The sequence below is a fragment of the Carcharodon carcharias genome, chromosome 2 (genome assembly GCF_017639515.1).
Source record: "Carcharodon carcharias isolate sCarCar2 chromosome 2, sCarCar2.pri, whole genome shotgun sequence".
NCBI lineage: Eukaryota > Metazoa > Chordata > Chondrichthyes > Lamniformes > Lamnidae > Carcharodon > Carcharodon carcharias.
The window spans coordinates 186,407,430-186,422,240 of NC_054468.1; the positions used below are offsets into that span (position 1 = coordinate 186,407,430).

Genomic DNA, 14,811 nt, shown 5'->3' on the forward strand with positions numbered 1-14,811 from the left:
TTCTCTTTGCCTTGATAACAACATTTGACATGTTGGTTGTGGTCCAGTATATTATTAGCCCAGGCAGGTTTTTTTATTCTTCAAATACATAAGGCAAATCCTCTGCTGAAACAGGGGCATGAAACTGATCAGAAATTAGTATATTAGTTACTCAAGGGTTACCTATCTCAGGAGCATTCACTGTAAGCAGAAAAATTGATTTGAATTGTTAGAAGGCGCATTTCCTCAGAATTTCTTTCGCTACTTTGCCATAATTTTGGTGGAAGCCCCATTCACGTTTCTAAGTGGGGTTTCTACCAAACTTCTACCAAAGTTACAGCGATGGAAAGCGGGAAGTCGCAAGGAAATTCTGATTTCAGATTTAAGATAGGTATCCCTCTTAAAATTTAAAAAAATTGGCCAACCCAATGGTGTATTTTGATGGAACTGTTGTCACAGATTATATCAAGGTGAATCGCACCTGCATAAACATTTCAGTGTGTAAGTGTTCACCAGACAGATGTATTCAACTGCATCATTCTAAAGCAGTGACCCAATAATAGTTTCTTAAAGAGCCATATCCTTAACATGTATACAACACATTTAAAACTTTTACAGACCTGTGACTAAATGCTGAAATATCCTAAATAATATCATAGAAGCACTGTTAATACAAGGATAGCAGCAGTGATCGACCACAGTCATTTATTATCTCAAATCAACTGGTGAAGGGTGATAAATGATCCATTGTCAGAATCACTACATCCTGAGGACAATTTGGACAGGTGCTGAACTGTTGTGTTGTTAATGCCAAATACCAAGAGTTGGCTAGGATTATGAATCAACACAAATACTTGCTTGAAAACTGAATGCCACCTTTGTTCTCTGGTTATGAGAACAGCTGTAAAATTCAAGGATGCAATTTTAAATGTAATTCAGTTACACACCATTGGTGGAAATTTCCAGTAACATATCAACTCAGCTTTTAAAATCTGAGTTCATTTTTGTAAATAATCTCTAAAGGATTGTAACCCAAGGACAGAAGGTGCAAAAATACATCTTGTTAAAAATCTTTGCCAAGTTGCTTTGATGGTTTGATTTGGTGAAAGCTGTAATTCATTTAGTGAAACAAACCAGGAGCTCCCGAATCAGCAATCCCAATGCCACACATACCACTTGTGCTTATTGAAGCCAGTGGCAGGACCACAGACCAGTGACCTCATTTGTTTATTAATGGCGAGCTGCAGGCACCAATTGCAGACCAAGAGGCAACTCACCAGTTTTGGAAGGCACCAAGAATGGGCGGCACAGAGTCCGGGGAGTGGAGTTAGTCGTGGGGGCGGGAGGAAGAGGAGGCAGGAATTCACTTGAGAGGGAAGCGAACATAGGCTCAAGAATTCATTATGGAGCCAGGAGGAGCAGGAGTTAAGTGAGAAATAAAGAACTTTCTAGAGGTAGCCTTGGTTTAGCTGCCAGGTGCCTGAGAATACTGATCGTGGATTGCCTGGCGCATGCTGCAGCGAACCACAAATTAATTTTGCAAAGAGGAGCCTCAGGCAAATCTCAGAACCATCCCTCTCCCTTTCATTTGCATGTTTAAAAGGCCCAAAATCTGTTTCAGGCATGGGCCTTGGACTCCAATGTAGTCATGGTGGGCGGCATACTTACAGTGTGGAATGGGCACATGCAAGCATCCCCTCCCACATCCCACCCCACTGCTCTACATTAGACTCTAGGGTGCCGGTTTTATGTCTGTAAAACAGTGAGAGATCCAATTTCTAGGCCTTATGTTGCCAACTTAATTGATCTCAACTGAGGTGGTAGTAAGGGTGCGACAATTGGCTGCAGCACCCCTGGGTAAGGAAGGGTAAAAACAGTCATTGTCCTTTTCCTGATTTTCTATCCAGTTACTTGGGCTGTAAAGTACATGTTTGTGGACTTGAGTGAGAATAGAATCACCCCTGACTGTGATACCCTTCCACAATCTGCCAGCATTTGTTGTGCATACATTTGGAAAAAGACTGCTAGGGCCAGTTACCAGAAGGCATCCTGTGCTCCCACAACTGTATCTCAGCAATATTTTGCTCCTGATCTCCCCTTCACTTCTGCATTCAGGAGTAGGAGGAGGGATAAAAATGTGGGGTGGGGGTGAACAGTATGGGGGTGAAACTGAAATTACACTAATGAAAGTACTAATCAAGTGGTCCTAAATAAATTAGTACAGTTTTGATTCCATCGCTTCTAGCATTTTTAGCAATATACCATATCTCAACAAAGCATGGCAAGATATTCATCACATAATTATTGCACTAGTTCTATCTCTATTTCACTTCTGAAAAAAACACAAGAATTATGAATGGAACAGGTCATTCCCAGAATATTTTCCAGTGAATTATACCCAAAATGGATCCAGAGACAAACTAACTGCAACATACAGCAATTTGAGAGAGCACTTTTTAAACATAGTAAACGGAGAAACATTTCTGAACATTTGATAAGTATTTATGTTCAGAGAGAAAGAAAAAAAAATCAATGCAATTTGACAACAGCGAGACTTTTGATGCTTAACAATGAGAATTATCTACAGGATTGCTATTAACAGGAAAAGCTTCATAAAATAAGATGTAATTTAGAAGGTTATTGCAAAGTTGCTAATGTAAATTAGTCCCTATTTTTTATTAATTAATGCTATCTAATGCCACATATAAAACTAGTAACAGGATGCATACCAAAGATGATCTGCTCCATGTGGGTCGTCTCCTGATTGGTGTCGGGGAACATGACTGTGTTTGTCTGAGAGAAAATACAGCAAAATGTTAGCAGTTCAGGAATGTAACTTGAATAATCCTTCTGTTTGTGGAGCCTATTGCTCTGTTAACTGACAAGCACATGCTTCATAGATTGCAAAACTCCAGAGAAAGACAGCAATTCTTCACACACACATGTTCTTGTGTCCAAAATATGTGCAAGTACTTGCAAAAGGTAGCTTTGATATGTAACAGTTAAAACCTGTTTTAAAAATTCATCCACAGGATGTGGGCGTCAGTGGTAGTTATTACTACTTCTATATTTCTATAGGGTATGGGGAGAAAGCGGGAACAGGCTATTGAGTTGGATGATCAGCCATGATCATGATGAATGGCAGAGCAGGCTCTAAGGGCTGAATGGCCTACTCCTGCTCCTAGTTTCTATGTTTCTACTATTTGCAGAATTGAGAGGCTTGCTAGACTTTTTCAGGGGGCAGTTAAGAGTCAACCACATTGCTGTGGGTCCTGAATCGCACACAGGTCAACCAGGTAAGGGTGCAAGATTTTCTTCCTCAAAAGGACATTAGTGAATGAGATGCATTTTTATGACATCCAAGTAGTTTCATGATCACCATTACTGAAACTTTTTTTTATTCCAAATTTATTTAATTAAATGAATTCAAATTTTCCAGCTGCTTTGGTAAGATTTGAACTCATGGCTCCAAATCATTAGAACAGGCCTCTGAATTAGTAGCCTAATAACATAACCACTATACTACTCTACCCTTGCATTAAATTAGAACCTTTAGACATCATGCTTCAACATCCTTTCTCAACCAGCCTGTGCACAGTAACCCTTGTATTGGTGAACAATACAACATTTAAAAAAAAAAAATCCACCATGGACAAATCAGCCATTTTTACATTGTTCTTATTCTGCAGATCCTTTCCTTGTACAAATGTCTTGAAATAATATGAAATTGCTTTAACAGGTCATGGCAAATGTTATAACTATGAAATCATACAGCTTTAAGAACACCAATAGTTTTTTTTATTCTTTCACAGGCCAGCATTTATTGCCCATCCCTAGTTGTCCTTGAGGAGGTGGTGGTGAGCTGACTTCTTGAACTGCTGCAGTCCATGTGGTGTAGGTACACCCGCAGTGCTGTCAAGAAGGGAGTTCCAGGATTTTGACCCAGTGACAGTGAAGGAACAGCGATAAATTTCCAAGTCAGGATGATGAGTGACCTGTATATGGACTGATAATGTTTATTATCAGGTTCTAAGATAGGTTATTTGAGTAAGCTGCACCAAAAAAAACCCCTAGGTTTTTAGTCAAGGATTTTACAAAAATGATTGAAATAGAATCTATATGACCCAAGCCACCATGGAAGTGCCATTTGGCAATTGTAGTTAACCTTGTATCAAAACCAAAGCATTGAACCATTATCACTTATCAATAAAACAAGAATGCAAAAAATTAATGCACAGAGCTAGAGTCAAAGAAAGTTTAATACTATGAGGACTGCTTGAATTCTCAAAATTGATGTCTATATCATGTTGTACCTGTTAAACCGCCCCTTGTTTTATGCTCGAAAGTGCTAAGGAACCAAAAGTGACGAAGGAATCCAGAATCTGAAGCCCCGATTTTAACCAATACTGCCCAGCAAAATCAGATAGATTTAGGTTGGCAGCCAATTTATATCCACTTCACTTTACACTTCATTTGGTTTGAATCTAGCTCCCTTTTGGCTTTTAGACTCTTTAGTTACTAATATATATATCTTTAATACATCAATCCAAGAAAAAAAACTCAAAAAACATGCTTTTAGTGGTGTTAAGTCTGAACACAAGGAACAGTTAAATGAACGGCAATTTAGGAAGGTGGAAGGAATGCTTACATGTAGGCAGAGAGAGTGGGAAATTTCTTCTTATCATCATATTGAATATTAGAACCAGGACTGAAAGCAAGAATACTTTCTGATTAACTGTGTCCTTACATGGGTTCTCTCTCAGTAACCAAAAATAATTAAGATATTGAGTATGAAAAGGATACAAGAACAATGAATCAAGTGATGTACAGTTCAGATACGTGCAAACACACAAAACCTGTCTTGTCATATCAAGCTCAAACATAAAATCCATGTTAGTCAGGTGGAATAAATTTCTAAATGATCTGTTGAATGAAAATGATTGCTTTAAAGGATTGGATTCACAGATAACACATGGACTTTTAACAATGAGCGAGATACTCAGTAGAAGCCTTCGTTATCAAGATAGAGATTATGGGTTGGATTTTCATCCTCAAGGTCAGTAGCAGGATCAGCTTGCCCGCCTCTGGAGAAAATAGCTTCAAAGATGGGGTTTTTTGTTCCCGGGCGAAGCAGAGTCGGGGGTGGTTGGGGGAGGGGGGGGTGGGGGGGGAGGAGGAGAGAGAGAGCTGCAGTTGAGCCAACAACCTGGAAAAAAGTTTGGAGGTAGCCACAGGGGCTGCCAGGTGTGGAGGCAAGCTGTTCAAAAGGCCTGCATCTATGCTCTGGGACTTTATCCCAGTTATAACAGAAACAGAAAGGCCTTCCAGCGCTCATCCCCCTGCACAGTATCCATGCCACTTCATGCCCTCCACACACCCCCATGGCCCCTCTTGCATTTCATGTCCAGGTATGCCATTCCACTTTGCCCTTTGGTCCCTCATGCCCCAATGCCAAGATATGTCACCTCAATGCCCATTCATCCACTATGCACTGTATAGAACCAATGAATCCTGTAGTGACAATGGGATGAATAAAAAGGTTTTTAAAAAAAGTCATTGATAACTTTCCACTTTCTTAAAAATAGCTCCTTTTCACTACTGGCCAACAAAAGTGTCAATCATCCAGATACTTTAAAGTATCAATAGCAGAAGCTGCAAGCACTCAAAACCTCTGTCTTGTGTAAATAAACATTATGTGGTTGACAACAATCAAAAAGCCAGAGCTGTTAATCAAGCAATGTTTTCTGTGGGGCTCAGGTGTTTCAGTATCGTAATGGATATTGGGTTCTCAGCCAGTATTGAAACACCTATGCCCCTGGGATAACATTACGTATGAACATACAAGCATGGAGGAGTAGGCCACTCGGCCCCTCAAGCCTGCGCCACTATTCAATAAGATCGTGGCTGATCTAATTGTAACTTCCCACCTACCCCTGACAACATTTCACCCACTTGTTCTACCAAGCTCTGCCTTCAAAATATTCAAAGAACCTGCTTTCACTGCCTTTTGAGGAAGAGTTCCAAAGATTCATGGCCCTCAGAGAAAAAGCTTCTCCTCATCTCTGTCTTAAACAAACGACCCCTTATTTTTTAACCACAGCCTCTAATTCTAGATGATCGCACATGAGGAAACATCCTCTCCATATCCACTCTGTCAAAAGCCCTCAGGATCTTAAAGGTTTCAATCAGGTCACCTCCTACTCCTCTAAACTCCAGTGGATACAAGCGTAACCTGTCCAACCTTTCCTCATAAGACAACCCACCCATTTCTGATATTAGTCTAGTAAACTTTCTCTGAACTGCTTCTAACACATTTACACCCTTCCTGAAGTAAGGAGACCAATACTGTACACAGTACTCCAGATGTGGTCTCACCAGTGCTCTGTCCAACTGAAGCATACCCTCCCTACTTTTGTATTCATTGCCCCTCACAATAAACAATAACATTTTACTAGCTTTCCTAATTAACTGCTGTACCTGCATACTAGCCTTTTGTGCACTCGGATACCCAGGTCCCTCTGAATCTCAGAGCTCTGCAATATCTCACTATTTAGATAATATGCTTCTTTTTTATTCTTCCTGCCAAAATGGACAATTTCATATTTGCCCACATTATACTCTATGTACTAGATCTTTGCCCACTCATTTAATCTATCTATGTTGCTTTGAGCCTTCTTACATCCTCCTCACAATTTACTTACTTACCTATCTTTATGTCGCTCTGGCTTTCTGATCTATGATGTCAAATTCAAATGTTTATTTACGCAAGGTAAGGTTTCAAGTACTTGCAGTTTCTGCTATTGATACTTTAAAGAATATGGTTGATTGACACTTTTATTGGTCTGTAATAAAAGGGAGCTTTTTTTTTAAAAGGAAGTGGAAGATATTAATGGATGACTTTAAAAAAAATTGTTTTTAACAAATCTCGTCACTATTGAATTCATCAGTTCTATACAGTGCTTAGTGAACGGGCATGGAAGTGCCATAACTTGGCATGGGGTTCATGAGGGTAGGTGGGGGTAACCTTGGCATGGGGGCATGATGGGCCGTAGGGCTGGGTGGGGAGCATATCTTGGCATCGGGGAACATGAGGACCTTTTGAACTTAGCTTTCAAAAGGTCCCCTCGTGCAGACTGTGGTTCACAACAACTCTGCAGTGCCACAAACCATGACACTTTTAAAAGCTGGTGCAAATCCACGATAATTTCAAAGAACTAGGACATGCCTTTCCCCGCAATGGAGCCAGCCAGATCAGGAGTGCACGGTACAGGCTCGCAACCCAAACCGTACCCTTAAAAGGCACTCTTGATAATCGGAATGCTGGAATCAGGTCCCATCTGCCATTTTTAAAGATCTGCAGAGTCTCTCCATTTTTAAAGGAATGCAGAGCCTCCCCAACTCCGTGAAAATCCAGCTCTATCTGTTCAGCTATTTCCTTGGCCCTGCTGCCTTAGCCCTCCAACTCCTGAGCCTGTCTAGTTTATCTCTCAACTCCTCTGTGCCCTCTCCAAGCTCATTCTGTCTGTGACATCCACCTCTTATTTCCTTGACCCCATTCCCACTAAACTACTGACTACCCAAATTTCCTTCCTGGCCCTGTGCTGGCTGACATTGTAAATGGCTCTCTCTCCTCAGACATTGTCCCATCCCCCCCAATTTAAAAAATTACGCTTAATCCCTCTGCCTTTGCCAGCCGAACAACCATCTCCAACCTACCATGTTTCTCCAAAATCCTGAAGGCTTCAACACCTCCAAAAGCCATTCTCATTGCTTCTTAATTTCCTGTTTGACTCTCTCAACCACCTTTTAACTGCCCCAAAGCACCAAAATAATTTAACCAAAGTAATGAATGGCAGTCTCTGCAACTATGACATTTAACAACTGTGTGCCAGGTTTCCCAGAAACCCAGCAGCCGAAAGGAGATGGGAGTTGCCAGATCCAGCAGATAAGTGCTTCTAAAGCACTGCTTGTAGGCCAGGAGCAGGAATGCTTCCCCTGTGCCACCCTCCACCCCTTCGAAGTTTACCTACCATAATCTGCCTCCTTCCCCTCAATCCAACACGCAATCTACTTCCCACCTGCTGCAATTTACCCCCGCCTCCTCTCCAGTCTCTTGCTATGGCCTTCTACCACAGGCCATTCTTTCAATTTGGCCAGCTACCAGGTGGGAAACAAGAAATAAAATGAGATCCAGCCATTAAAATCAGCAGGTCCTCCACATTCCTTGGCAGCCAGAAGTCACACCTCCTTCCTCCATGCCAATATCAAGCCATTTACTCCTTAGCTCTCATGACTGGCTTTCTTCACCAGCTGTTGCCTTCAGCTCATCCATATCCTATTTTGCACCAAATTGGCCCATCGTCCATCCTCGTTGACCTACAAGTCTCCTAGTTTATCAATGACTCAACATTAAAATTCTAATCCTTGTGTTCAATATCTCCAAGGCCCTGCCCTTCCCTATCTCTAACTTCCTTCAACGCAACAAATATTCCCTTCAAGTTTCTTGTTCCTCTCACTTTTGCCTTGTGAAATTCCTTAATACTCCCTTTGCCCTACCATTGGGATTCCCTTCCTAAGTTCCTGTGCCTTCATCTCACTTTACGTAAGACCCTCCCTTAAAAACCCAATGTTTGCCCTTCTCATATCTTTCTTTACCTTGGCATCCATTTTTTGATTTGCCTCTGTGAAATGCTCTGGAATGTTTTTCTATATTACAAAGATGCGTACACACACAAATATCAGCTAAAATGTTAAATAGGTTATTGAGGTTCCAACATAAAGGAGCTACTGAGCCATACTGTGCAAAGGAGCTAAATAACGCCAAGATACTAGGGTAATCATATTACTCTGTTCAGCTTAGCCATGTAATGCTGCTCTAAGGTACGAATATGGAGTGCAGGGATGCAGGACAATTATCTACTCGAACCTGGGTTCCTGACTTGGCAAAACTTGTAGTGAAATCTCCATCAAGTTGCTTTCAAATTGTCTCTTGACCTGGGTCATACTTCTCAGCTGTCACTTTTTAATCAGGATGTCAAACTTAAACATTACTTCTGAGAAAAACATCAGTTGTGTGCAAGATATCCAAGCTTGTAAAATAAATTGACTTTATTTACTTTATCTGAGAAGCTAAGGCGAGGAAATGTATTCCTGCCACAAGTGCTGAGACAAACTCAATTCCTTGAACAGAATGTAGATTCAGTTCTGTCAGGGAATGTGAGGACTGTTCAGCCTCTCTCACTCTGCCAAACTCCAGATTATCATGTTGCAGCTACTTTTCCCAAAATTATTCATTATTCAAGAACAACAGTCAAAATCCACAGAATGTGCAACAAAGTAAGTGAATTGCGATCTGCTTTAACTGTTTAATTATTAAATGAGTGCATGATTCCCGATCAACAAGAGTGGTTAATATGTATTTTGCCAAACTGAATTTAGTGCTTGGTCTCTATAATGTAAATCCATCCCTCTTTATTTCTAATTTAATGTCAATAGTAACTTAACATTTGTCATGTCACTTATTTGAGACACAGCTGTTAAAAATTTTAAATAATCCTGTTATCTTCGGTCTACTGTACTCAAATAAAAACAAGGGACAGGAATTTCATCTCCACATGGAGGTGAGTATGGAGGCGGGTGGATGTGAAATTTCAGTTTGCCAGCACCATCTTGCCCGAGTATGGGGTCAGGGTTGGAAGATTACCTGCCCATGAGCGGTGGGCAGCCAATTAATTTGAATAAATAGCCTATTAAGGTCTATTATCAGAGGCGGAAATTTTCCAGTCAGCCTGTGGCCCCTTAAAGCTTCAGGAACTAGGCAATCCAGCTAGAGGTGGCATCACAGTGGCAGACTGGGAGGGATGAGAGCTCCAAGCAGAATTTGAGGCCCTTCCCACCAGCCTGGCCACAGCTGTAGCCACAAGAACTCCCCCTCCACAATGGTGGCCCAGCTGCTGAGGCTATTTTTAAATTTAAAACTTGTAAAAGCTGCATAGAGGGATCATCGAGGGGAGGCATGTGCTCTCTCTCTCTCACACACAAATTGCAGGCTCTAGCTTCTTCCAAGCGCCTTCAAGAGCCTGCCTACCATCTTTAATTGGACAGTGAGTCTGCTCTCCGGCTACTAATTGCCCAATTTGGGGCAAATCACTGCCAGGTGACTGTTTCCCCGACTCAAAAAACTTAAAATCCTGATCCAGGGAATCTCTCAATAAGCTTTTAAATTTTCGTGCAGCTGTACCTCAGGAGTATACCAGTCAATTATGGGGACGGTGAGTAACTCTGGAAATTTAAAATCCTTTCCAGTATATTAAACATCAAATTACTTTAATCCAGACCACCCTCTCTTTCTTTGGTCATACGTTTTAGGGCATAGCAACATAGTTCTGATAGAGACAATTGAAAAGGCAGTCAAGTTTGTTCCTGGTGGCAGCAGGGAGCATTGAAGTTAAGGACATTATATACTTGTATAGAGAGATTTCTATTAACCAAGAACACTGTTTGGTTTTCACAAAAACAATGGTTATAATCACAGATATGGTCCCCAAAGTAAGAGAACAACTTAAGCAAAGCAATTAAAATGAATAGTCTAATACACTCTCCATCAATCCCAAGAAACAACACATTGAATATTTGTACCACCATGCATTCCACCTTATAAATGATAGGAATAGATTAACAGTAAGCTTGCAGTAGAAAATTCATTAGGAAAACATGATATGTTCATTCTTCATTGTCAGTTGTTTGGGACTATACAATGAGGGAAGAATTTCCCCAACAGGAAAACAAAAGGACAGAATTTAATCAGAAGACACAGGTCCTGCCAGCAAGCCTGGAAGTTGTCAAGATTCCCAAGTGGGAGGGAAGGGAAAGTGACATGCGGGGCCTGTACAATTACATGGGTGGGACAGGCCCTTTTCTGTCCCTGCCTCTCCAACAATGGTGTCTCTGATGCCTGCAGACACCTCCCAAGGCACTGCTCCTCTACTGCTCATGCATCCAGCAATAAAGGGATTTATAATCTCCATGAATTTGATTTAAATCCTTTCACTGGCTGCTGACCCTAGATTTAAAGTGCCAGTGTATGCCCCTCATCCTGTTCCCTCTGATCTATGCCTCAAAGACTGTACCATTAGCCCTAATCCCTCTGATCTATGCCCCTCAGACTGTACCATTAGCTCTAATCCCTCTGAACTCTGCCCCACAGACTCTACCATTAGCCCTAACCCCTCGGATTTGTGCAAATTCCACTGTCCTCCATGGAAGACAGCTGCAAAATGGCTGACCTATCACTTTGGAGAAACACATCTCTTCAACACTGCCTGCTTAGTGGTCAGGTATCTGGCAGACCATGATCCCCACAAATATCTCTTAACTGGCTCCTTTACAATCAATTGGCTTCCTGCCATGTTGATGCAGCTTCACCACCTTACCACCTTCTAGCCAGCTGTTTAATTTGGTTGTTTGGATTTGCCATCGGGATTTTTGACTTGCCCACTCGCACACGTTTCTATTGTTAGGATCTCCGTAGAGACCGTTAACATTTAAAGAAAAATTCAACCACCAAGTTATTAATTGAAAAGACCATGCAACAGGATATCAATTTTAAAACAAAAGATCTTTACTAACAAAGCAAACAAAGCAAAAAGTACTAACTAAGCACTGGGCAGAATTTTACATTCTCCTGCTGGTGGGTTTGTAGGTGCAAATGGGGTGGGGGCGCCTAAAACTCTTAGGACGGCCTTTCCACCGGGCTCCTGCCTGCCCCTGCCCAAATTGAGACCCTTAAGTGGCCAATTAATGACCACTTAAAGACTGTTTCCCATCCAGCCTTTTCAGGCTAGTGGGGGGCTTAGCCTAACTAGCCAAGTGGTTATGGTACTGGGTTTGTAACCCCAAGATCAGGAGTTCAAATCTCACAATGGCAAACTATGAAACAATCTGGCACTGCAGCTGATCTTAATGAAAAAACATGAATCAAGAGTTCAAATCTCACAATGGCAAACTATGAATCAAGAGTTCAAATCTCACAATGGCAAACTATGAAACAATGTAACTTCATCTGAATAGGAACAGATGGAAATGTGTTTGTACTCGAAAGAGTTACATTTAATCCGTGCTCGGTGGGCACCGCGGGGACTGGGGTGTTTTGTTGACCCCTTTAATCACATTTTGATTTAAAGTTTGTAAGGCTCCTTTAAACTTTTGTCCTTGGTTTTACAGCTGACCTGAATTAGGGGCTGTGCCTGATTTATCCCAATTTTGTTGATTTGGTTTTCATTTAAAAGATTATCAAAAGTTCAGGCTAGTGGGAGGAGTTATGGGGAAGTCTGAAATGTTACCCTGTTCAGGCCTCATGTGTGAAGGGGTGGGGATGTGCCTCCATCAACTGCCTCTTTGCAACGTCAGGCACTGCTTCAAAAGGTCTAGCTCCTGGGGGAACTCCGTCCTCCCCTGGCCTCTCCACCAACATCTCCCAACACCACACTTCTGGGCTTCACCTCCCCTGCCTCCGAGACTCCCACACATATCTGGCCCTGGACTCCCGCAACTTGGGACAGAATCTTCGGGTCGGCGAGCAAAGGCAGACCCTGCTCGTCGATACGTAAATTGACACACAGTGACGTCGGGCGTGCGTCCCAATGTTACCACGCGTCATTTAAATATTCAGTTTGGCGGGCGCGCACCGGAGTCGGTTGCGCGCCTGCCAAACTGTCAAAGGCCTACTAATGTCATTTAAAAACTAACTACAGTAATTAACTGAGCTGCCCGTTCAACCTTAAGATTGGCAGGCAGAGCCCAGGTGGCCTTCGCATTTATCATGAAACCTCATCCACGGGTGGGATGAGGTTTCATGAAGGTTTTAAAACATTAATAAAAATTTTTAATAAAATTCTTAGACATGTCCCAGCTCATGTGACACTGTTGCATGAGGGGACATGTCTTTAAATTTTGTTTTCCTTTATTAAGATTTTTTTAAAAAATCAAAGTAATCTCCCTGAGGCAGCTCAGTGCCTTAGGGGGATTTCTGCAGAAAGAGAGCAGGCCCCGACTCAGCCTACTACCCCCGCCCACACAGGGAGCGCACAGCGCTTCCAGGTGCGCGTCACACTGGGCAGGCCTTAATTGGCCCGCCCACATAAAATGGCGGCATGCAGCCGATCGCAGGCAGCGATCGGCTGCACATCCGTCCACGCCTGCCCAACCCCCTTCCCCACAGGGAGAAAATTCTCCCCTTAGACTCTGGGGACTGCTTGTAGTTCCAGTCCTGTCCACTGCAGCTTCTAGCGCCGCTGGGACTATTGAGCTACCAGCCAATCAGATTGGCCTGCAGATCCTGGAGGTGAAACTTCCTCCTGAGAGAGGGGCAGAGGTCCCATCTGCAGTCAATTAACAGTTGTTGGAATGTTAAATGGCTGCAGGGCAGTCAGTATCAGCAGTGTGTTTGCTGCTAACTTCTTGGGTGGCGAGAAGGGAAACACTGCCATCCTAAAAGTCCTGACCACTATCTTAGCTTATCAATTATAGTTTAAAATAAAAATAAATCTTATACTTTAAAACTGAATTACTCAACTGAACCTTCCCCTTTCCACTCTGACTTTCCACCCAGAAAGTCTTTGGTTACTTATCAGGCTCTTGAAAGTTCTTCACTTCTTGGGACCAGTTTCAAAGTTTTCCACATCTATCTTTTAAGGTTTGAGATTCCTTAGGCTTTCCTTCTAATAGTACTCAGGGAATCCCTTTCAAATTTTCTTCAACACCCTCACAGTTGTGAATTATTCAGCTCAGGCACGGATCTTTCTGCATTCTTGCTTATTCATTCCACTTCAGAATTACCCTTGATTTCTGATTGACCTTTGCTTCTGGTCTACAGCTGCTTTATAGCTCTCGGCAGATTCTCTCTCTGCCTGTCTCAGAATTGGTTCCAAGCTCCAATTGTCTGTTTCAGCTGCTTTTAAAATGGTTCTGTCCAGAATCGCATAGCTTAAAAAAAAAACTTCCAAAAGGCCCAACCCAGTTCAACCCTGGACCATTTATCTCTGTGGTAACATTGAACATTGGGGATATCCAATAGGTGTTTACATTAATTAACTTTTAGCTAAATAAGCCAATCTTTTTGATCCTGAGGTCTGCATGAATAATTCACCTATTTAATAAAGCAGGACAATGCAGCTAAGTTACAGTGGCTTAGATCTTCGCTGTGTTGTGGAGACTCCATGGCTTACCCAAAATGGCGCTGGGAACCCGGATTCAGAAGTCCTGCCCCCATTTCTGACTGATGATCTTATCTCTGATAGGAGAACAGGGGCAGCACATGATTCACAGATGGGGGAAACCCAAACCCAGCGGGGCCATTTGAACTCATTGCTGAATTCCTCCGAGATGCATCAAGTCTGCACCTGCCCTATCCACCCAAACACCACCCCCCCAACAACCCGGAACAAAGATCCCACCATTCGGGACACTTTTTCCTGAAGCGGGTGTGGCAAGCTGGAGAATTTCCTGACTCTATGCACCCACCTTGGGAGTGGGAATCCAGGCCACCATCTCCAGCTAAATGAGCCCTTTTGCCATTTTACAGCCTGTACACCTTCTGTACTGCAAAAGATGCTGTGGTACTGTGAAACACAGGTCACCCTTTAAACTGCCACTATTTGAGATGATCCGGCAATTTCTAACCTTCAGGAGGTCCAGTTACCTTGCATTTAAAAAATATGAGCCCCAAAACTAACAGTTATATGTTCAAAACATGAGTCCTGAAATTAGACATTTTTGTGACACTATGCTACCTCCCACTTCAGCGCATTGCAATAAATTCTGCCCAGGGCTTTT

General features: G+C 42.3%; 1 protein-coding gene across 1 annotated transcript in view; it reads right to left on the reverse strand.

Moving 5' to 3' along the window:
- Positions 1 to 14,811, reverse strand: part of LOC121291504 (tyrosine-protein phosphatase non-receptor type 14-like) — a 277,947-nt gene that overhangs the window by 36,606 nt on the left and 226,530 nt on the right. Inside the window, exon 11 of the mRNA XM_041212793.1 lies at positions 2,709 to 2,772. Within this exon, the coding sequence (XP_041068727.1) occupies positions 2,709 to 2,772 (64 nt within the window). The remainder of the gene's footprint in view (positions 1 to 2,708; positions 2,773 to 14,811) is intronic.